Here is a 22,786-nt window from a genome sequence, read left to right on the forward strand (position 1 = left end):
TATACCATGAGAACACTACTGCCTGTGCAGAACTGTTCACAGAAACCCTGTACAAGCATGGTAATAGCTACATAGATGCAGCTGTACCCACCAGGAAGAAGTATAGAACTAACTCAAAAAAACAAGCTGCCCTGGTGGAATCACAAAATCAATAGGCTGTATAACAGAAGGAAGAAAATCATGGCAAAAATTAGGAAATACAACACCCAGCAGGATAAAAGCACTCTCGTCAAACTAAACAAACATCTCAGAGGACAAATAAAGACTTCCAAAGCCAAATTAGAGGTGGATTTAACCTCCCAATCCATGGACAACCACAAGGCATTCTTTGGCTATGTCTCTGTCAAAGGCAATGCATAATTGCATGCAGAACACATTGTAAATGGAGACGCGTATACTGAGCCAGAAGATATAGCAAACCTACTGGCTGATAACTCCAGCTCCAACTTTACCCCTCTCTCCAACTTTACCCCTCTCTCCCCTCAACTTTCCCTCAGGAAATACCATCAAATATAACTCCCCATGCTATCACTAGGGAACAGGTCCTTATTGCTCTCTTTAAGGCCAAGAACACTGCATCAGTGGGCCCAGACAACATCCCAGGATGCCTTCTAAATAGCATGAAACATGACCTATCAGGGCCTCTGGAACTGTATTTGACTATAGCCTTCAGACAAGCTTCATGCCAAATGAATGGAGAACAGCAACAGTCATCCCTCTGCACAAAGGTGGGCCATCTCCAAACCCTTGAAACTACAGACCCATAAGTCTCACTAGTTTTATATATAAAGCTATGGAAAGAATTATCATAGAAATGATCAATAGTGATATACTAAACCTCCAGACACTGGATCCAACCCAGTTTGGTTTTGTCAAGGGCAGAGCATGCCTACTCAACCTGGTGGACTTCTTTGAAACGGTCACCAAAGCAATGGATGAGGGCAAAATGGTTCACACTGCCTACCTTGACCTGGCCAAGGCATTTGACACAATCCTCTCTCTCGGGCATTGTTAACAGACTGAAGAGGTTAGGTACAAATTCGTATGTCACCTGGTGGATAGCCAGCTATCACAGACAGGACCCAGGAAGTTAGAATTGAGGATTCCGCCTCTACAAAGAGACCAGTCACAAGTAGAGTCCCTCAGGGATCAGTCCTTGCACCGCTCATTTTTGCCATTTACTTCTCTGAAGTCAAGGCCCATGTCAGTGGTCTTTGGCTGACTAAATTTGTAGATGATTGCAAATTAGGAGCTGGCATTGAATCCAACACTGACACAAATGTTCTCCATGAGGGGCTGACACAGACAAGCAACTGTTGTCAGAGCCGTGCACTAAAACTGAATTCCAAGAAATGCATACTAGTATCCTTCAGGAAGTTATCCACCCCTGGTAACTATCATATTGATAACACACCCCTTAGAGATGACCCAGTAGTCAGGGACTTAGGGACACACATAGGCTCATAGGTGTGTACTAGGCTAATGGCCCTAGAGCATTTACAAGCTTAGCCCATAGGATTACCCTGGCATCGTGCCACCTGACCTTAGTTCCCAGTGCCTCTGTCGAGTAAAGCCACTGGAGTGATCCCTGGGGTGAATTTTCTATTTCCCATCCACTCATCAAGATTTCTCTTGAAGAGAGCCAGTGAGGTGCTCTGCTTGATATATATGGGAAGTTTATTCCATAGCATGGGCAGTCTCTCGGTTATGAACCTGTCCCTCCAGCATGTTCTGTTGATTGTGGTAATGAGGTTGAGGTCTCTGGAGCGATAGTAATTTAGCATTTGACCATCATGTGTCTACAGTAGTGAGGAAATCCTAGCTAGTAAGGGCAGCCCATATGTGCTCTGATATTGAACTTTTTGAGATTGAAATGAGTAATATAGGAAGAATGTTTTTAGAGAGGGGCTACCAGAAAAAATTAGTAAAAGATTTGTGTGAAGAAATCAAGATGGGATGGGGTAACAAGAATAAGCCCCTACTGGATGACAGAGGTGGTTTGAACAATGAAGTAAATGTCTCAGGAGAAATACAGAATTTTAACAAGGGGATGATGATCCCATTTGGTTCCAGTTCTAAGGAAATTAAGAATATAATTATGAAAAATTAGATTATATTTAAGGGGAACGTGGAAATCATGAATTGTGTGGGTGTGGAACCAAAATTTATTTACATAATGGGTAGAAATTGTAAGTCCCTTTTTGAGCACCCTTTGATTAAGATTCCAATGTCTACTGTGGGAACAACCAGATGTGGAGCATGTAGGCAGTGTCATAATATACGTAAGGAAAGTAGCTTAGTTCTTCAAGGGGTACCCTTTGAGATTAAATTACAAAAGGGTAATTGCAACACTGGGGGCACAGTATTGATAGCAATATGTGAGGGGTGTGGACATTATTATGTGAGAAAAACAGAGAGACAACTAAAAAAGAGAATTTATGAACCGTATGCTGTACAAAAAGCTAATGCTAACAATGCTTTATTTAGGTATAGCATTGAATGTCATAATTTTACTAGTTTTAAATATGGCATATTAGAAGTAGTTTCCATAGATTCTAGACGTGGGTGGTGGTAACTAATGATGTTAAATTGTCTATCTCGCCGTTTTTCTTGCTGTTTGGGATCAGAGCCTATCCTCGGCTCCGACTCGGCCGTCTTCAATAGCTTGAGAGCTGTTTACTGGCTCGAGGCTACCCCTTATCCCACGATGCCTGGCAATAGCTACCCAGATCTCGTTTGCTGCTTCAGCTGTGAGGTGTGACGTTTTCTGGCTCAGACTTGTATTTTCAAATTTTCAAATTTTTGTTTAGAAATATATCCTTATACTTCTTGAAACTATTAGATAATTACCTTTTCTTAGTTTTATTTACTAGTGTTTGTTCTTGAGTCCTTCTTAGTAGAACTCGTTTATGTTAGAGAGTTCTCCTCTCCCCCACCCCTCCCCAAGGAAACTGTTTAACTTAGAGGCTCTCCTTTCTGCTGTTTTTTGCTATCCTTAATCAGTTTGTTTGATATATTTTTTTACATAGTCTATTGTACTTTGACTAGAGTAGAAATTTGTTCATGTGTTTCCTTTCTGCTGGTTGATATGTCTAAAGAGGTTAAAGTATCTGGATTTAAAAAGTATGACTCGTGCTGTCAGAAAATGTTTCTGACAGAAGGGCACACTAGCTGCGTTTTTTGTTTGTGCGCTGTTCACCTGCAGGACTCTTGTTCTGTCTATCATGCCTTTAGTCCAAGAGTCCTGCAGGAACGGAATATCAAATTGATCCTTAGGGGTCTATTAAAATCCCAGGATTCACCAGCAAAGAGTTCACAGCCAGTGAAATCCCCAAAATCCTCTAAACTGTCGGCTCCATCTTTGGAGCCGACCCCGGTACAGGATTTACCGAGTGTGTCAGTTCTGGCTGGCACCGACAAGACAACCCCTCCGTCGGCTCCATCAGATGTTTCTGAGCCATCTCGGAGCCATAAAAGGCTGAGGTCCCCCTCGTTAGAGTCAGTTCATTCGCCTCCTAGCTCTCCATTATTGCAAAGTGAACGTAGCCACCATTCTTAACACTCCTCTCGATCCTCTAGGCTGTCTGATCATGATGTGGAGAGAGTAGTGAGTAGGTTGCTAAAATCACAGGCACTAGGTAAAATGTTGTCTAGCCCACCTCAACAGGTATCGGCTCCATCCACCTCCCTTTTTGCTCCTCCTCCGACTCCATTGAGCTCGGATCAGGAGTTCGTTGGTGTTTAACTAGTGGAACCGTCGGCTGCCTCGAGGCAGGGAAGCCTTTGAGGTCATACGGAGTGTGCTGCCACCTGAGCCAACTCCACTACTAGCCCCACCGGCTCCGTCCCCCGTAGTGCCTGTGCCAACCTCTGCTCCTCTTCCAGACCCCAAGCGTAGAGAACCAATGTTCCAGGACACCCTATTTGGCATTTCCTCTTCTTCCGAGGCCTCCCCTGATCACTCAGAGGAGCCTCCTCGGAAGAAGAAGTGCAAGAGGAAGCACATTGACTCCCTTGAGTCTGTCACTTCTGATACAGACTTAGATGAATTGGAAGGGTCCCCGAGATCCCCCTCTGAAGATGTTTCCTTCTCGGACATCCTGGAAATGCTTAGGCAGAGGGGGAACTGGAATCCCCTAGCCCTTACCGAGGATGAGTCTTTATTCCTGGATGCTTTCAGTTCCCGACCTTCCACCTCCTGGGTTTCTCCGCCTTTCGACCCACTTACATCTGTAGTGGCTCGAAAGGCTTGGTCAGCTCCGGACACAGTGGAACCAATTCCGAGGAGAACTGGTAAATTTATTACAGCTGCCCAGGATAAGCAATTCCTTTCTAAAGGTGTGCCCGTTGATGCCATAGTGGTAGCAGCAGCCACCAAAAAAGAGCTAGCAGAGACCTTTTCATCTGTTCATCCCCCTAACAAGGAATCTAGGATGATGGACAGGTATGGAATGCGAATGTTTGCTTCAGTGACCTTCTCCATGAGGTCACTGAACTATCTGTGTCATTTTACTCAACTTCAAAGGGATCTCCTTAAAGAGCTTGGAGATACCCTTCAAGATCCTACAGCTGAGGGAGCACAAGCCAAAGTAGCTTCCCAGCTAGCGACGCTTAATTCTATAGTTAAATCCTCCATAAGGCTCATTTCCTGTGCAGGCGATGGAGCAAGTAGAGCCACGGGCATGGGTGTAGCCCTTGGGAGGCATGCGTGGATGCAGCTGTGTCACTTTGCGGAACCCTTTCGAGCGTCCTTCACCAATACCCCCTTTGATGGCTCCTTTCTCTTTGGACCACAGGTGAAAGACATGTTGACTAGGTGTGAGCAAGAAGGCAAGACTCTCTCTGCCATGGGAGTCTGTTTTTCCACTCCCTCTAGACCTTACCCCAAGGGTCAGAAGAGTGGGAAGATGTGGTTCTGTAAATCTCAGGGAGCCTTGCCTGACACACGTAGTGATTTTTCCTCCAGAGGCAGAGGGGGAAATAATAATAATAGACACCGCCCTCGTGGCGTCCGCAGAACCAGGGCAAAAGAGAATCTTTCTCTGATAAGCCCTTCCAGCATCCCTGAAGGGTTGCCCAGCTGCTCACCTCTGGAGGCAGTCGGGGGAAGACTTTCGCTGTACCCAAATGCCTGGCAAAATTTAACAAACGACTGATGGTTACGGTCCATTATATCTGGAGGTTACAAAATTCCCTTCCATCAACCCCCCTTACAGTCAAAGAAAATCCTTCCAGATGTTACACCCAATCTGAAGGAGCAGGCAGTAATAGAAGTTTCAAAACTGCTAGAAAAAAGAGCCATCCAGGAAGTCCCCGCAGACCAGCACGGATCTGGAACTTACTCAAGGTTCTTTTTGGTACCAAAAAAGTCTGAGGACTGGAGACCGATTCTGGATCTCAGCAGACTAAACAAGTCTGTACAAATAACAAAGTTTTGGATGGTCACGCAACAGTCCATTCTACCCTTTCTGGGTCAAGACAATTGGATGTGCTCGATAGATCTTCAGGACGCCTACTACCATATCCAGATGGACAGACGCTCCAGGACATTTCTTCGCTTTCGGGTGGGGGCCAGTCATTACCAGTTCAGAGCTTTACCCTTTGGTCTCACCACAGCCCCCAGGGTGTTCACCAAATGTATGGCAATGGTCACGGCTCACCTGAGACGTCAAGGATTCCAGGTGTTTCAATATCTAGACGACTGGCTTCTTACTGCTACCACCAGGCATCAACTCCTACAAGCACGGGATTATACAGTCACATCCTGCACCCAGCTAGGTATTACAATAAATTTCAAAAAATCTGCCTTGTTGCCCTGTCAATCTGTCACTTACATAGGAGCAAACTTAAACACAAGGGATATGTTCGCAAGGTTACCACTAGAAAGAGTGTCCACAATTCGTCAACAAGTACAAATTCTAATGCAGAGCAAAAGGATCCAAGTCAGGTATGTCTTTCAAACTCTGTGCTCCATGGCAGCTGCCATTCTTCTAATCCCACTAGTGCGCTTCCACATGACAATTTTTCAGTGGCTTCTTTTCACACAGTGGTCTTTCCAAGAGCTACCCATGTCTCACATGATCCTGATCACTGAGGCATGCAAAAGACACCTTTCTTGGTGGATGGTCTCCCCATTAGTTACTCAGGGCAGACTTTTCATACAACGCCCTCCGGTAGCCACAGTGATGACAGACTCCTCCCTGATAGGGTGGGGGGGGCATTATCTGGGCAGGACAGTCCAAGGCACTTGGCAACCTCACGAGTACCATCTGCACATAAATGCCCTAGAAATGAGAGCCATGCTCCTAGCATTGCAAGCTCTTCAAGACTCTCTTCCTTTCGGGACCATTGCAATTCAAACAGACAATATGTCAGTGGTGTGGTACATCAACAAGCAGGGCGGAACCAGATCCTACCCCCCTGTGTCGAGAAGCACTCAGACTTTGGCAGTGGGCGATTTCCTCCCAATGTTTTCTGATTGCGACGCACATCCCTGGGAGATCCAACGTCATAGCGGACAGGCTCAGCAGTGCTATCCTCATGCCTCACAAATGGTCTCTGAATCAGGAAGTTGCAGATCTTATTTTCCGCAAATGGGGACAGCCTTGCTGCGATCTTTTTGCCACCCCCTTCAACAGCAAATGTAGCAACTACTTCTCCCTTCTTCACTTTCAGGTCACATACCCAGAGACGCTGTAGTCCACGATTGGCCTCAGGGACCTCTTTATGCTTTTCCTCCATTTCCTCTGATACCGAAACTCATATAGAAAGCAAAATCGTTGGGTTGCAAAATAATCCCCATTGCCCCCCTACTGGCCTCGACAGATATGGTTCCCGTTCCTGCACCATTATCTTCTCGATCAGCCCTGGACTTTGGACCCAATTCCAGATCTCCTGATTCATCAATCAGGCGGGTTGCATCAATCCCTCCAAACTCTCCAGCTCGCAGCTTGGTTGCTCCACTTCCAACCTTAGCCAGGCTTCCCAGCATTTCCCCAGCAGTCCATGAGATTATCATCTCCTCTCACAAGTCTACAACGAGAAAAACTTATGCTAGCAAATGGAAACATTTTTCTTGTTGGGCGGAGTCTAGGAATGTGGATCACTTCTCAGCCCCAGTCCACGAAATTCTGGAATTCCTGGCACAACTGTTTCACTCCGGGGCCGCTTCCGCTACGATTAGGGTACAGTTAGCGGCCATTTCTAATTTTCATATTGGTTTGTCAAATTCTAACATTATGTCTCATAAGCTTTGTAATGCTTTTTTGAGAGGAACATCTCTTCTTAGACCTCCAGTGAGGGATCCCCCTCCCCCTTGGGACCTTAATTTAGTCCTAACTTCTTTAATTCTGCCCCCTTTTGAACCAGCAGCTTCTTGCTCCATCAAGTTTTTATCTTGGAAGACACTCTTTCTGATAGCTATCACTTCAGCTAGGCGTGTCTCAGAACTTCAGGCACTATGTGTTCGTCCTCCCTACCTGGTGTTTCACAAGGACAGAGTTGCTCTGAGAACTGATCCTTCGTTTCTTCCTAAAGTCTGCTCAGAAAATAATTTAAACCAATCTATAGATCTCCCTGTGTTCTTCCCAAATCATAGCAACAAGGCAGAGTACAAACTTCACCAATTGGATGTTCATAGACAATTGCGTTTTTACCTGCACAGAACTAAAGAAATAAGAAAGTCAGACTAATTATTCCTTTCTTATGCGTTAAACAAACAAGGTCTCCCAGCTTCCAAGGTGACCTTATCCAGATGGTTGTCCCACGCTATTACTTTTATTTATCAGTTAAGGAACAAAGAGTTACCAATTAAACCGAAAGGTCATTCTACTAGGGCGTTAGCCACCTCTGTAGCCTTTCAGTCTAGATTGCCCATGGATTCCATTTGTGCAGCTGCCACATGGGCAAACCCTCATACCTTTATTTCTCATTACAAGGTGGATATGGTCTCCCGGAGCAGAGCTGACTTTGGTTCCACTGTTCTGAAGAGTCTGTTCCACTGAGCCACCCAGGGTGTTAGGTGCTAAGGATGCTGTCCCAAGCAGCAAGAATGAAGGCGAGATAGACAACTTAACATTAAGAAGTTATGTACCTACCATAACGTTCCATGTTAGTTGTCTTCATCTTGCCTTCTTTCTTGCATCCCTCCCTCCATCCCCCATCCTAGTGGATTGAGAGGGGTCCCTTTTTTCCACTGGCTGAGTATTCTTTTATTGTTTTTCTTCTGGCCAGGTCTTCCTAACCTATTCTAGATATTAGAATGCATGGAACAACCAGTTTTTTGATAACTGGTTTCTCTCTTATGTCTGGATTAGCTATTTCAAATGAGATCTGGGTAGCTATCGCTAGGCATCATGGGATAAGGGGTAGCCTCGAGCCAGTAAACTGCTCTCAAGCTATTGAAGATGGCCGAGTCGGAGCAGAGGATTGGCTCCGATCCCAAACAGCAAGAAAGAAGGCAAGATGAAGACAACTAACATGGAACGTTATGGTAGGTACATAACTTCTTATTAGAGTTAATAGAATTACGATGGCAGATTAGGTTGAACACAGTAAATTCCCCAGGCATAAATGAGAACATGTCATTACTCCCTGTTTTAAAGAGGAAGGCATTAATAGTGTGAATAACTAGTACATTGTATATATATATTTTTTAGTAGTTAAGGCAAAGAGAGTTTGCATATTTTATACTGATTAGTAAAACATGATTTATTCCCATGAGTGCATAATTTTTTATAGCTGGTGCTTTTAGAGTTAGTAAAATGATATTATTTTTTATAAAAATTATTTTTATATATAAAAATATGTTGTCATCCTGTGTAAAAAGCAATAATGTTTTAAGAGCTTTCGTATTAAGTTTGTTTTATTTTATGTGAATAAGAGGACTTTTTAAGTGCTAATTAATTATTTCTTTGATTAGTATGGTATAAAATGAGGTTGTTTGATGTAATTGATTGTTCTGATGAAGTCCCATTACAAGTGTGTGTAGGGATGAAAGCACTTGACGTATTTTTTATGAATAAAGAGTTTTAGATTACCTGAATCTACAATTTCCAGTGTTTGGCTTGGTGAGCTTAGTGGTCTGGATGTTGATCATGTGGTTGTGACTGTTATTTGTTTCACTTACCACTTGGATAACTATTTTTTTTGTATTTCCTGAGGGAAGATTGAGGGGGAGAAAACGGTAAAGTTGTAGATGAATTTGTCGGCCAGTAGTTTTGCTATATCTTCTGGCTCAGTATATATGTGGCTCCATTTACAGTGAGCTCTGCTCACAGTTGTGTATTGCCTTTGAGGTTGCAGACATAGCTAAAGAATGCCTTGTGTTGGCCAAATGTACCTCAAATTTGGCTTTGATAGACTTTATTTGTCCTCTGAGCCGTTTGTTTAGTTTGATGAGTGCTTTTATCCTGCTGGGTCCTGCATCTCCTAATTTTTGCCATGATTTTCTTCCTTCTGTTATACAACCTACTGATTTTGTGATTCCACCATGGTGGCTTGTTACTTACTTTCTGGAATCTCTAAAACGGAGTCTCTAATGTGGGGTTGGTCACAGCTACTGCAGTGAAGCTCAGGTGGTTTGCACTTTTAAGTTCCAATGACCACATTCTTTTTTGACAAAATCAGGTTATGGCTTTACATTTCAAACAAATGTTCATACAGTGGATATAAAAACTTTACACACCCCTGTTAAAAGACCAGGTTTTTGTAATATAAAAAATGAAACCAAATAAATAATTTCAAAACTTTTGCCACCTTTAATGCGACCTATAACCTGTATAATTCAGTTGAAAAACAAACAAATCTGTTGAGGAACAAAATGTAAAAAATAAAAAACATACAATAAGCTGGTTGCATAAATGTGCACACCCTTAAACTAATACTTTGTTGAAGCACCTTTTGATTTAATTACAGCATTCAGTCTTCTTGTGTAGGAGTCTATCAGCATAGCACATCTTGACTTGGCAATACTTGCCCAGTCTTCCTTGCAAAAGTGCTCCAAATCTGTCAGATTGCGATGGCATCTCTTGTGCATAGCCGTCTTCAGGTCATCCCACAGATTTTCTATTGGATTTAGGTCTGGCCTCTGGCTGGGCCATTCCAAAACTTTAATTTTCTTCTGGTGAAGCCATTCTTTTGTTGATTTGGATGTATGCTTGGGGTCATTGTTGTGTTGAAATGTGAAATTCTTCTTCATCTTCAGCTTTCTAGCAGACGCCTGAAGGCTTTTAGTCAAAAGTAACTGGTATTTGGAACTGTTCATAATTCCCTCCACCTTGACACAGTTCCAGCTGAAGAAAAGCAACCCCAAAGCATGATACTGCCACCACCATGCTTCACCGTGGGGATGGTGTTTTTTTGGTGATGTGAAGTGTTTTTGCGCCAAGTATACCTTTTGGAATTGTGGACAAAAAGTTCAACCTTGGTCTCATCAGACCACAACACATTTTCCCACATGCTTTTTGGAAACTTGATGTATTGTTTTGCAAATTTTAGCCAAGCCTGGATGTTTTTCTGTGTAAAAAAAGGCTTCCTTCTTGCAACCCTACCCCATAGCCCAGACGTATGGAGAATATGGGAGATTGTTGTCACATGTAGTACACAACTAGTACTTGCCAGAAATTCATGCAGCTCCTTCAGTGTTGCTGTAGGCCTCTTGGAAGCTTCCATGACCATTTTTTGTCTTGTCTTTTCATCAATTTTGGAGGGACATCGAGTTCTTTGCAATATCACTGTTGTCCCATATTTTGTCCACTTTTTGATGACTGTCTTCACTGTGTTTTCCATGGTATATCCAGTGCTGTGGAAATGTTTTGTACCCTTCTGACTGATACCTTTCAACAATTAGATCCTCTTGATGCTTTGTAAGCTCTCTGCTAACCATGGCTTTTGTTGTAGCAGGCAACTGAGTAAATGTCAGGAAAATCCTACTAGGACAGCTGAACTTTATTTGGGGTTAATCAGAGTCTCTTTAATTGATGACAGGTGTGTACCCAAAAAGACTGAATGCTGTAATTAAATCAAAAGGTTCTTCAACAAAGTATTAGTTTAAGGGTGTGCACAATTATACAACTAGCTTATTGTATGTTTTTTATTTTTTATATTTTTTCCTCTAACAGATTTGTTTGTTTTTGAATTGAATTGTACAGGTTATAGGTCACATTAAAAGTAGGAAAAGTTTTGAAATTATTTATTGTGGTCTCATTTTTTTATATCACAAAAACCTGGCATTTTAACAGGTGTGTGTAAACTTTTTATATGCACTGCATGTCTAGAGCCATAAGGGTTACCAAAGACATGTAACGTAAATATTTACAGTGGTAGTGCTCTTCAGATTCTAGGTCTTAAACTGGATTTTATAAGTCAAAATAAACAAAGTATATATTAATTGTTTAATATTTTGTAACTAACTCAGAGAATCTCAGTAACCACTCAAGCTCCACACATAATGTCACTTCATCTGTCTCTGTGCTTTCATATGAAGGTAAGTGGTTATGTCTGTATTACTTGTGGTACTTTTCTATTAATGGGGCAGCAGGCAAAATGTGCAGTTGATGTGAAGTCATTGGTGCTTCCTTTTTATCATTATCTTTCTAAGTGAATTTGAGCAATATTTAAAAATTACCCTTGATTAGGCATACTTGTCCCTCGTCTGCCTCCTTCGCATGCTACCTTTGAAATATAAATATTTGTCATAGGTTCATACTAGGCTATCTGCCCTAGGGCATTTATAAGCCTAGCCAGAGTGTGTGTGACTTTCACCAGCCCTTAGGATGAGAATACTATACCCATTAGTTTGCTGTGCCTCTGTCCAGCAGTGATACAGAGATGATTCCCGGGGTAAACCTACGATCTTCCATCCACTCGTCAAGATTTCTCTTGAACAGAGTCAGTGAGGGGCTCTGCCTCACATGGACTGGGATTCTGTTCCATAGTGTAGGGAGTCTCTGGGTGATGAATCTGTCCCTCCACCACATCCTATTTATATCCGCGTTGAGGTTTAAGTCTCTTGCTCTCGTGGCTCTGGTGGATTTGGATTTTTTGAGGTGGAGCATGTCCATTAATTCCGGGTTGGACATGGCCTTGTATGTCAGGCACAGATCAACTCTGAGCTGACGGCATGCGACTGAATAGAGCTGGAGTTTCTTCAGTCGGGCATCGTATGACATATGTTTGAGCCCCTTTATCCTTTTGGTGAGGAACTTTTGGGGTCTTTCCAACTGCTGCAGGTGTCGGGTAAGGTACATTCCTAATGGGGCGTTGTACTCAATCATTGGTCTGATAAGTGAAGAGTACAGGGGTACAATGACCTCTCCTGATCTGGATGTGAATCCCTTCATGATCAGGTGGGCAATGTAGAAGGTCTTCCTAACCACTTTGGCAATGTGAGTGTCAAAAGAGAGGTTACTGTCTACTTGGGTCCCCAGGTCCCTGATAACTTCTTCCGTGTTTAATGGATTACCACCTATGTGGTAATTAGGGGTTACCTTGTTTTTCCCAAAGGGTATGACTATACATTTTTTGGCATTTAGCTTAAGGCCATGGCTCTGGCACCAGTTATCCATTTCTATGAGACCTCTCTGGAGGATGTCTATGTCTGATGGAGTGTCAATTATGGTGCCCAGTTTGCAAATTTTGTCAGCCACAATCCCCCTATGTTTGCCTGCACTTCAGAAAAATAAATGCCGAACAAGAGGGGGCCCAGGATTGAGCCCTGTGGGACACCGCTCATGACCGGCTTAGAGTCTGACATGGCACCAGCAACTCTAACCCTGTGTGTTCTGTCCTTGAGCCAGTTTGCAACCCATCTTGTGACATATGGGTTTACATCTAAGCTGGTGAGCTTTTCTATGATGCCCGAGAGGGGTATTGTGTCAAATGCTTTTGCTAGGTCAAGGTAGGCTGTGCGAACTGCCTTACCCTCATCAATGGCCTTAGTGAATGTTTCGAAAAAGTCGACCAAGTTCAAGAGGCAGGATCTGCCCTTGACAAAGCCAAATTGGGTAGGATCCAGTGTCTGTAGGTCCCCTATGTCTTTATTTATGAGTTCCATTATGATCCTCTCCATAGCTTTGCAGACAAGGCTCGTCAAGCTTATGGGGCGGTAATTTCCAGGGTCCGTAGAAGCACCGCCTTTGTGGAGTGGGACCACAGTTGCCGTACGCCATTCTTTGGGTACGTATCCTGTAGTAAGGCTAAGATTAAACAGCAGCCTTATGGGTGGGTTTAGTTCCTCATTGAGTTCGTGTAGCACACAGCCGGGGACACCGTCCGGTCCCATTTATGCTGTGTTTTTTGCTTTAGAGAGAGCAGCTCTCACCTGGGCATCTGAGATGTTTGGGAGGCTAGACTCTGGTGGGATAAATATTTCTCCTTTGGGGGGGGGGGGAGGGGAGAAATTTGCACTGAACCTGTCTGCCAGTATGTTGGCAATGTCTGTGGGTTCAGTGATTTTTTATCATTTTGGACTAATTCTGAGCATATCTGGGAGTTTCCACCCAGGTTTCTAACATAGCTAAAGAAGGCCTTATGACTGTCTTTTGTGTCATTAGCGATTTTTCTCTCAAAGTTGGCCTTGGATGATTTTATGAGTGATCGTAGTTTTTTGCTAGTATTGATCAGAGATGCCTTCCCTTTTAGGGATTTTGCTCTGTCATGTAGTAGCTTTCTCCTCTTGTTGTAGAGTTTGTTTATGGCTGGGGTCCACCAGACCGGGCGCCTGCCTTTGGTGGAAACAGTCTTGATTTTATTAGGGATTGCTTGATCCATACATTCCTGGAGGTGCTCGTAGAAGGCATTTGTAAGGGTTTCAGCTGTGTGGGTTGTGGTTTCCACTGGCTCGGGGGCCTTGAAGGATACCACTCCAGTCTTAAGAAGTGTGAAGTTTGCTTTTGAGAAGTTCTTCACTGTGGTCTTTTTTGCTGGGGGTGGGGGCGGGATGTGGATCTCCAGTGAGATTAATTTATGGTCTGATCTCACCAATGAGGGATATACTTCCGGTGTGGAGCATTTTGTCCTCATGTTTGTGATGATCAGGTCTAGTATATTTTCTCCTCTTGTGGTAATGGTGACTAGTTGTTCCATAGCATTTGAGTTTATGAACTCCAGGAACCTTTGGGCTAGGGTGTTGGGGCTTGAGTAATGTTCCCAGTCTATGTTTGGGTAGTTGAAGTCACCCAATATGATGGTGTTTGGAGAGACATTCATACTCTCCAGTGTCTTCAGGAAGGCTGTGTGGGTTTCCTGAGTTTGAGAAGGTGGTCTGTAGCATGTTACAAACTGTAGGGCAGTTTTACCTATGGTTAATTGCACCTGGATGGTCTCTGATGCTTCGATGCGTTGCCACTAACCTGGAGGTGTGGGTATCCTTTATGAATATGGATACTCCCTCCTTTTGTGGTTCGGTCCGGATTTTGGGGCCGGAACGCATGATATGAGGTATAACCTGATAGTGCTGGGGTGCTCTCAGGAGCCTTGAACCAGGTTTCAGTCACAGCACAGACATCGATGTTCTCCATACTGAGGAGGGCTTCGAGGGCGTGCATCTTGAGGTTTAGACTTCTGGCATTGAGCAGTATTACCCTTAGTTTTTCTCCATTTTTTTTTCTAGGGCGGTAGGTTTATCATTTGAGCCCTGCCTAAAAAAGGCACTATGGGGGTGACAAGAGCCTTTGCCAATATCCGGAAGCTCAGGGGTGACAGGTGCAAGCTGTCCCTTGCGAAGCAGCGTGGCTTGTCAAGCATGTCATCCCAGGCATACAGACATTGGATCCCCTTAGAATGGCACCAGTAATTAAGCCAATTATTAAAGCTGATCATTTTGTCTCTGTATTGTGGCATCATTCTTGGTGAGGGTAGGATACTGCTCAGGGTCAGGGTCATACTGGCCTGGGCTACATAATCTGAGAGCTCCTCTATGTCTCTTTTCATGTAGTCCAGGGAGGTACGTCTCAGGTCATTCACACCGGCATGGACAATGACTGAGTCATACTTGTACTTGCTGTGGAGTGACCTGAGTGCTTGTGTTATGTGGCGGATTCTAGCACCTGACAGGCAGCTTACTGTGATCTTTTCCTTGTTCAGTCTGGTGAGTGGGACGTCAGTGTGTCTGACTATGGAGTCACCTATAACAAGTGTGTCTGGCATTGTGTTTGGCCTTAAGGGCTGTGACTGTTTAGCACACTGACTTTGAGAACTATTTGTTGCATGTCTTATGTCTTGAGGTGGCAGTTGCTGGGGTGTCTGCTTTGGAGATCTCTGTAGTTTTGTCACAACTGCAAAACAAACACATAAACACACAAAGACATACTGTGACGTACAAACACAATGAAGTAAACTACATGCGCCTTTCCCGATCATGCAATGTCAGAATAGGCGACGTTCAACAGTTACGTTTACACCTTCTGTCTATCCAGGCAAAAAGTATTCTCAGAAATTTACTGCATCTTTGGAAACGACAGTGAAACTCTTCTTGTGCTGCTGAGTAAGGTAATTAAACACATCAAATGGGCCACTCTGTTCCACTCATCGTAAACTGCAGCAGGGCTTTTTGGTTGAATTATTTTGGTTGGGGTTGTCACCCTTTTAGTTGGCCAAATTAAGATGTTTTTATGGAAGTATGAAGTTTCACAGGACGCTACAAAGGCAATGAACTTTACATCACTTTCTTGACATAGTAGACACTTACTGTTGTAGAATTTGAAGTTGTTTCTGTTCGGTATAATGGTGTTTCAGACACGAAGTAATTGTGTTGTGTGTAAGTTAGTGGAAGCTTAAGAAATGCTTTTTTTCGTATTTCTGTTCAGGAAACAGCTTCTCAAATATGGACTACCCTGCATAAAGAGGGACAGGTGAAAACCATAGTTTTAGTGCAGCTGACACTGTTGCCACGTAATACTAGAAAGACGAACTTGTCTGTTAAACAAAGGGTCATGGCCAGTAGCAGGGGTTAAATAATAATGCAGAGCTACATATTTATTTGTGATAAGTTTTAGCAAGTTTTATTTTCATTCATCTTCTGCTGTCAGTAACACATTGTTTCAGCAGTTGTACTCTTGCCAGCCAAGTCTTTAACGATGCAACACCACCCCCTGCGGTTTTCTTAACAACTTAACTGGTTTGACATTTTATTATTATTATTTCTTTTTATTTTTGGAAATAGTACCTTGTGGCATGGCTCTTGATTGCTAGGTGTTGGACACACACAGTGAACTACACAAAGCTGAACTAATTCACTGTTGGTCTTGTTTTACTTTATAAATGGTTGTTTTAGGAACAATCAGTAGTGCTCTGAGAAGAAAGCCAAAATTCAAACCAGGATCAAACAATAAAATAAGCAGAAGTGAGAAAATCAGTAATACTGTCAGGATGAAGACAAAGTTAAAACCAGAGAAAAAAAGGAAGCACCAGTGACCTCACATCAACCACACATTTTGTCTGCTGCCCCGTTAATGGAAAAATACCTTACTTGTGTTTTGAAAACACAGTGAAATCCACAAAACATTGATTTTGTATTGCGTGGTTATTGAAATATTTAGCAAAAATATGAACATTCTGACAATATAAATCATATATGATCAACAGTTAATATCTCTTAATTAACACTAGATTAGTGTTAGAATATAAAGCAGTTCTGTTACACATCATGTAAGCATTAAGATGGAAGTCCTTTAATAGCTTATCTGTAGCATGAGCTTGAAATTATTAATGCATATATGAACAGGCTGTATTAGATGTCGGTGGAAATCGGTCAGATGTAACTGCAGAAGTACCTTGAGGCATCACTAGTCTGTAATGAGTTAATATGGTTTCTTCTGTGGGCTTTGGATTATGAAAAGCTATTCCTACTGAGATTAGCAAAGACTTAACATTGTTATGCAAAACTCACAGAAGCAATTTTTCAACCCCCTCCCCCACAACAGGACTGAGACCAGTGAATTGTTTACCTGCACCCAATCAACCCATTCATTCCATGGTAGCATGAGCCAGGAATCCTTAGGTGAGAGCCCTGTGTTCCATTTGTTCCAGCTTTGGTGTTTCCAGTCAGTTCATCTGTTCTTCGGCAAGAGTCAGGTGGTAGGGGTGGCCCAGTTCGTTGGTCCTGCAGGGAGACCTACCATCTCTCCAAGCTCTACTCCATACTGCCCTTTGAGGGGAAGTGAGACTAATTCCCCTCTGCTTGTGACTTCTACACAGTAGTCATCATCATCATTAACTCCCTTTTTCCCATTTTCTACATGGGGTCAGGGTGTCATGCTAACTTTTGCCACTTCTTTAGATTCAGTGCCATGCTCCTGCCTTCTTTGACATTCATGCTTGATTGTCACAGATCATCTCTTACACAATCTGTCCACCTCTTTGCTGTATGTCCTTATTTCCTCTGGTCTTCTTCCTGTTTTTCCTAAAATATCTTTACCAGCAATGTGGCCTTTCTAATAAGCTAAAGCTCCATGGGTTGAAAACCTAGTGGCCATGCAAAGTGTTACCCAAGTGGTAAGCCAGAACCACCTCCCATGGCAATATGGATAAGCCACCAGTGCCTGCTCACTCCTATCCTCCCTTGCCAGCTCCTATAGGTTTCAGGGGCAATTTTTAATCCAAGAATGTTAACACTACACGCAGAGATCTGCCCTGTGTTCTTGTTCTACTGAGACAGTAATTATTAAGGATTTTTTAGGTGTTTATTCATGTGCTGTTTATTGATGTGTATCTAGCTGTGCATTTTCCTGCTGGTGTTTTGTATATTTTAAGGTGTTTTGTGGTTGATGATTTGTTGTACAATTTATGAGTAAAGTTGTTTCTAAAAAATAAAAACTGCTATTACTGAAACTGTTGATTTGCTTTATTAGTTTGGAATGATCTCTCACAAGGTACTTTTATACATTTGCATGCATTCATTAATGTATACCCATAACATAAAAAATCTGCTATGTGGAAATACTGTCTGTGCTGGTATATACAGCTGGATTCTTTTTTCCAGTTACACTTTTGTACATTTATATTATTGTCTTCTGCTTCTTCTAGAGCACCCTGTTCATCTACACTTAAGCATCTTACTGAAAGAAGATATGTTACACCGACTGTTGCAGAAGGCCAATACCCACAATTTGTCCAATTTAAAAAAAAAGCCAAAAGATTTTAAGAATACATGCCAGAGATGGGCATCTTCACTGATATCTTCACCTAGTAAGTTTTAGTTTGCAACTGGAATTTTGTTGAGTGCTATAGGTATGGGATTGTAATTTAGCATATGCTGTTTGTCCATCGAGAAGCATTAAACTATATGGAGTAAAGTAAAGCACATTGCTAAAGTTTTGGTGACACTTTCTGGTATAACATTGTGTATGTACACATAATATAAAATATTTTGTATAGTTATTGTAATATCCTTTTAGCAGATAATATTTGATTGCCTTAAATTCTTTACTTATTAAGTTTGTGGTGATTTTTCCAACATTCGTAAGTTTGTTCATAAACTCATTGTTTGTTTTATGAATGTGTGTTGCATCATATGAGGAAAATGGAAAATAAGTGTGGAATGGTTTAGATAACCAGGAATTAATTTATCTGTCTTCAGAGAGGACTCTAGCATACTGATTTAGTACACTTCTTGTTTACAAGGATTTGTACTACATCATTGATCTTTCTGTTGAACGTAGTACCGCTGTGTGAGCATGTTCACTGTAACATTAGATCTGATGTTATCAATTTTCATTCTATCGTCAACTGATGGTTTTGGATCCAAAATGCCTTATCTGACTCGGCCGTTGCAAAAACTCATGGCAACTTAGAACTCTCGAGTTTCTCCCTTACCCAGAATGCACCAACACCAATTACCTCAGATTTAATTTGCTGCTTCCTGCGAAAGACGTGGTTGCTAGTCTCTCAAGCTTATTATTAGATAAGTGAAATTTAATCTTCCTTTTTATTGGTATTTCTATTGATCATTTCTGTCATCTGATTTTTCTGTCTTGTACTAGTGTATGCCTTTTAATACTATTGTTAGTATTGTCTTCTCCCCTCCCTTGTACATTCATCGTACATCTTCACTACCTTTGTAAGTAGCCCTTTCTCTTTCCTTTTTTCTCTTCTTAAAAAAAAAAAAACTTTTATACTTAGATTTTCTAAAGCTTTTACAGTGGGTATTCCTGTCATTGTACTTGGATTGTTCTTGTGTGCTGTTTTTTTTCCTGTAAGATTTTCTTCCAGGATGTCAGCTGGTTTAAAAATGTGAAAAATATGGTCAGAGGATACCCTTCTCTGACTGTCATACACTTTGCATGTACTGTCTTGGTCCCCTTCATCTTCAGGAAAGCTGTTCAATCTGTCATGCATTCAACCCTAGGGTATTGGTTGAACGCAAAAAACAAATTAATATTGAAGGGTTTACTCTGTCCTCCTTTAGTGAGGCTTTATCTGGAGCTACTAAAAAAAAAAATCTAAGAAAATTTTGTCCACTTCACTGAGCACTTCCATATAGCTTCTTCAAAGTCCTCGGAGATGTATTTGAAGAGGTCTCTTACAGATCTATCTGCTCCCTTGGATCCTAAGAAGAAGAGAGCAAAATCTACAGATTTATTTATTTTATTTATTTATTTATTTTACATTTGTTGACCGGGATAGTCCGTCTGGATTACATGTCCATTTTCAGCGGAGGCCCGGGGAGAAAAGCTCCACAGTGACAGTAATTAATACAAAAAGATAATACAAATGATTACACTCATACAAAAGTAATTATATTCAAATAATAAACATTAAAAGAGTAAAAATATTTATACAATAGTGAATGTACAAAAAAATCAACACAGATTCCGGAGTAGATATTCTGCTATTGAGGAATAAACTTCTTTAGTATAGAAGAGATGAGAAAAGGTAAAGCAGAAAAAAGGTAGGGGCCCACGGGGGAAGATCCATGTAGAAAGGAGAGAAGGATTAGTCAGGATTGGAGCACTGACAGAGCCAGTTAGTCCTTAAATGGAGATAGGTTCATAGGTTCATACTAGGCTATCTGCCAGAGGGCATTTACAAGCCTAGCCCATAGTTTTGTGGCTTACGCCACCCCTTTAGTATGGGGAACTATACCCATTATTTTGCTGTGCCTCTGTTGAGCAGTGACACTGAGGTAATCCCTGGGGTATATCTGCGATCTCCCATCCATTGGTCAAGATTTCTCTTGAACAAGGCCAGCGAGGTGCTCTGCCTCACATATACCGGGATTTTATTCCACAGCATAGGGAGTCTTTGGGTGATGAATCTATCCCTCCAGCACGTCCTATTAATAGCCGTGTCGAGGTTTAAGTCTCCCGCCCTTGTGGCTCTGACGGATCTAGATTTTTGAGGTGAAGCATATTCATCAAATCTGGGTTTGACATGGCCTTGTATGTTAGGCAAAGGTCACCTCTGAGCAAGCGGTGCGACTGAATAGAGCTGGAGTTCTTTCAGTCGGGCAGCATAGGACAGATGTTTGAGACCCTTTATCCTTTTGGTGAGGAACTTTGTGGCCTCTCCAGCTGCTGCAAGTGTCGGGTCAGATACATTCGAATGGGGCATTGTACTCAATCATTGGTCTGATGAGTGATGAGTATAGGAGACTATGACCTCCCTTGATCTAGATGAGAATCCCTTCATGATAAGGTGGGCAATGTAGAAGGTCTTCCTAACTACTTTAGCTACATGGGTGTCGAATGACAGACTACTATCAACCTGGGTCCCCAGGTCCCTGATAACTTCTTCTGTACTCAGTGGATTGCCACCTATTTGGTAGCTAGGGGTAACCTTGTTTTTCCCGAAGGGTATGACTATGCATTTTTGGCATTTAACTTTAGGCCATGGCTCTGGCACCAGTTATCCGTTTCTGTGAGACCCTTCTGAAGGATATCTGTGTCAGATGTGTTTTCTACTATGGCCCAGTTTGCAGTCATCTGCAAACTTTGTCAGCCATAACCCTCCTGTGTTTGCTTGTACTTAGGAAAAGTAGATGCCAAACAAGAGTGGGCCCAGGACTGAGCCCTGTGGTACACCACTTGTGACAGGCTTTGAGTCTGACATGGCGCCAGCAACTCTGACCCTGTGGGTTCTGTCACTCAGCCAGTTTGCAACCCATCTTGTGATGTATGGGTTAACATTTAAGCTGATGAGTTTTTCAATGATACCCGAGTGGGGTATTGTATCAAAGGCCTTCGCCAGATCGAGGTAGGCTGTATGGACTGCCTTTCCTCATCAATGGCTTTGGTGACTGTTTGAAAAAGTCAACCAAGTTTAGAAGGCATGATCTGCCTTTGACAAAGCCAAACTGGGATGGATCCAAAGTCTGCAAATTCCCTATGTCTTTATTTATGAGGTCCATTATGATCCTCTCCATGGCTTTGCAGATAAGGCTTGTCAAGCTAATGGGCGGTAATTTCCAGGGTCGGTGGAGGCACCGCCTTTGTGAAGTGGGACCACAGTTGCAGTGCACCACTCCTGGGTACGTATCCAGAGGTAAGACTATGATTAAACAGCTGTCCTAGCTGTGGGTTTAATTCCTCGTTGAGTTCGTGGAGCACACAGCCGGGGACACCATCAGGTCCCATGGATGCTGTGTTTTTGCTTTGGAGAGAGCAGTTCTCACTTGGGCGTTGGAGATGTTTGGGGGCTGCAATCGCTTGGTATAGATATCTCTCCTTTTGGGGGAGAAGTTTGCACTGAACCTGTCAGCCAGTATGTTGGCAATGTCTGTAGGATCAGTAATCTTCACATCATTTTGAACTAGTTCTGAGCATATCTGGGAGTTTCCTCCCAGGTTTCTAACATAGCTAAAGAAGGCCTTATGATTGTCTTTTGAGTCTTTAGCTATTTTTCTCTCAAAATTTGCTTTGGATGATTTTATGAGAGCTCTTAGTTTTTACTTATAGTGATCAAGGGTGTCTTACCTTTTAAGGATTTTGCTCTATCTTGTAGTAGCTTCCTCCTTTTGTTGTAGAGTTTGTTTATGGCTGGGGTCCACCAGAGTGGACGCTTGCCTTTGGTACAAAGAGTCTTTGTTTTGCTTGGGATTGCCTTATCCATGCAGTCCTGCAGGTGCTGGTAGAAGGCATTTGTAAGTGATTCAGCGGCTTGAGTACTGTTTTCCGTCAGCTCGCGGGCCTTAAAGGAGACCACACTAGTCTTTAGAAGTGTGAAGTCGGCTTTCGAGAAGTTCTTTACTGTGCTCTTTTTTATTTCAGGTGGGGGTGGGATGAGGACCTCCAGCGAGATTAGTTTGTGATCTGATCTCACCAGTGAGGGTATACTTCCGGTGTTGAACATTGTGCTCCCATGTTCGTGATGATGAGATCAAGTATGTTTTCTCCTCTTGTGGGGATGGTGACTAGTTGTTCCATGGCATTTGAGTTTATGAATTCCAGGAACTTTTGGGCTAGGGTGTTTGGGCTTGAGTAGTGTTCCCAGTCTATATTAGGGTAATTGAAGTCACCTAGTATGATGGTGTTTGGTGATACATTTATCCCCTCTAGTGTTTTCAGGAAGGCCATGTGAGGTTCCTGAGTTTGTGAGGGTGGCCTGTAACATGCTACAATTTGCAGAGCAGTCTTGCCTATGGTTAATTGCACCTGGATGGTCTCCGATGCATCGTGCGTTGCCACCAGTCTTGAGGTGTGGGTGTCTTTGATGAATATGGATACCCCCTCCTTTCTTGGTATTGTCCGGATTTTGGGGCGGAACGCATGATAAGAGGTAAAACCTGATAGTGCTGGGGTGCTCTCAGGAGCCTTGAACCAGGTTTCTGTCACTGCACAGACATCGATGT

At 42.6% G+C, this 22,786-nt stretch overlaps 1 protein-coding gene across 1 annotated transcript in view; it reads left to right on the forward strand.

Annotated features, from left to right (window-relative positions):
• Positions 1-22,786, forward strand: part of LOC122797198 (KAT8 regulatory NSL complex subunit 1-like) — a 1,944,458-nt gene that overhangs the window by 1,297,104 nt on the left and 624,568 nt on the right. Inside the window, exon 7 of the mRNA XM_044066025.1 lies at positions 18,025-18,186. Within this exon, the coding sequence (XP_043921960.1) occupies positions 18,025-18,186 (162 nt within the window). The remainder of the gene's footprint in view (positions 1-18,024; positions 18,187-22,786) is intronic.

The sequence above is a fragment of the Protopterus annectens genome, chromosome 3.part0 (assembly GCF_019279795.1).
Source record: "Protopterus annectens isolate FY-2018-M chromosome 3.part0, PAN1.0, whole genome shotgun sequence".
NCBI classification, from domain to species: Eukaryota; Metazoa; Chordata; order Ceratodontiformes; family Protopteridae; genus Protopterus; species Protopterus annectens.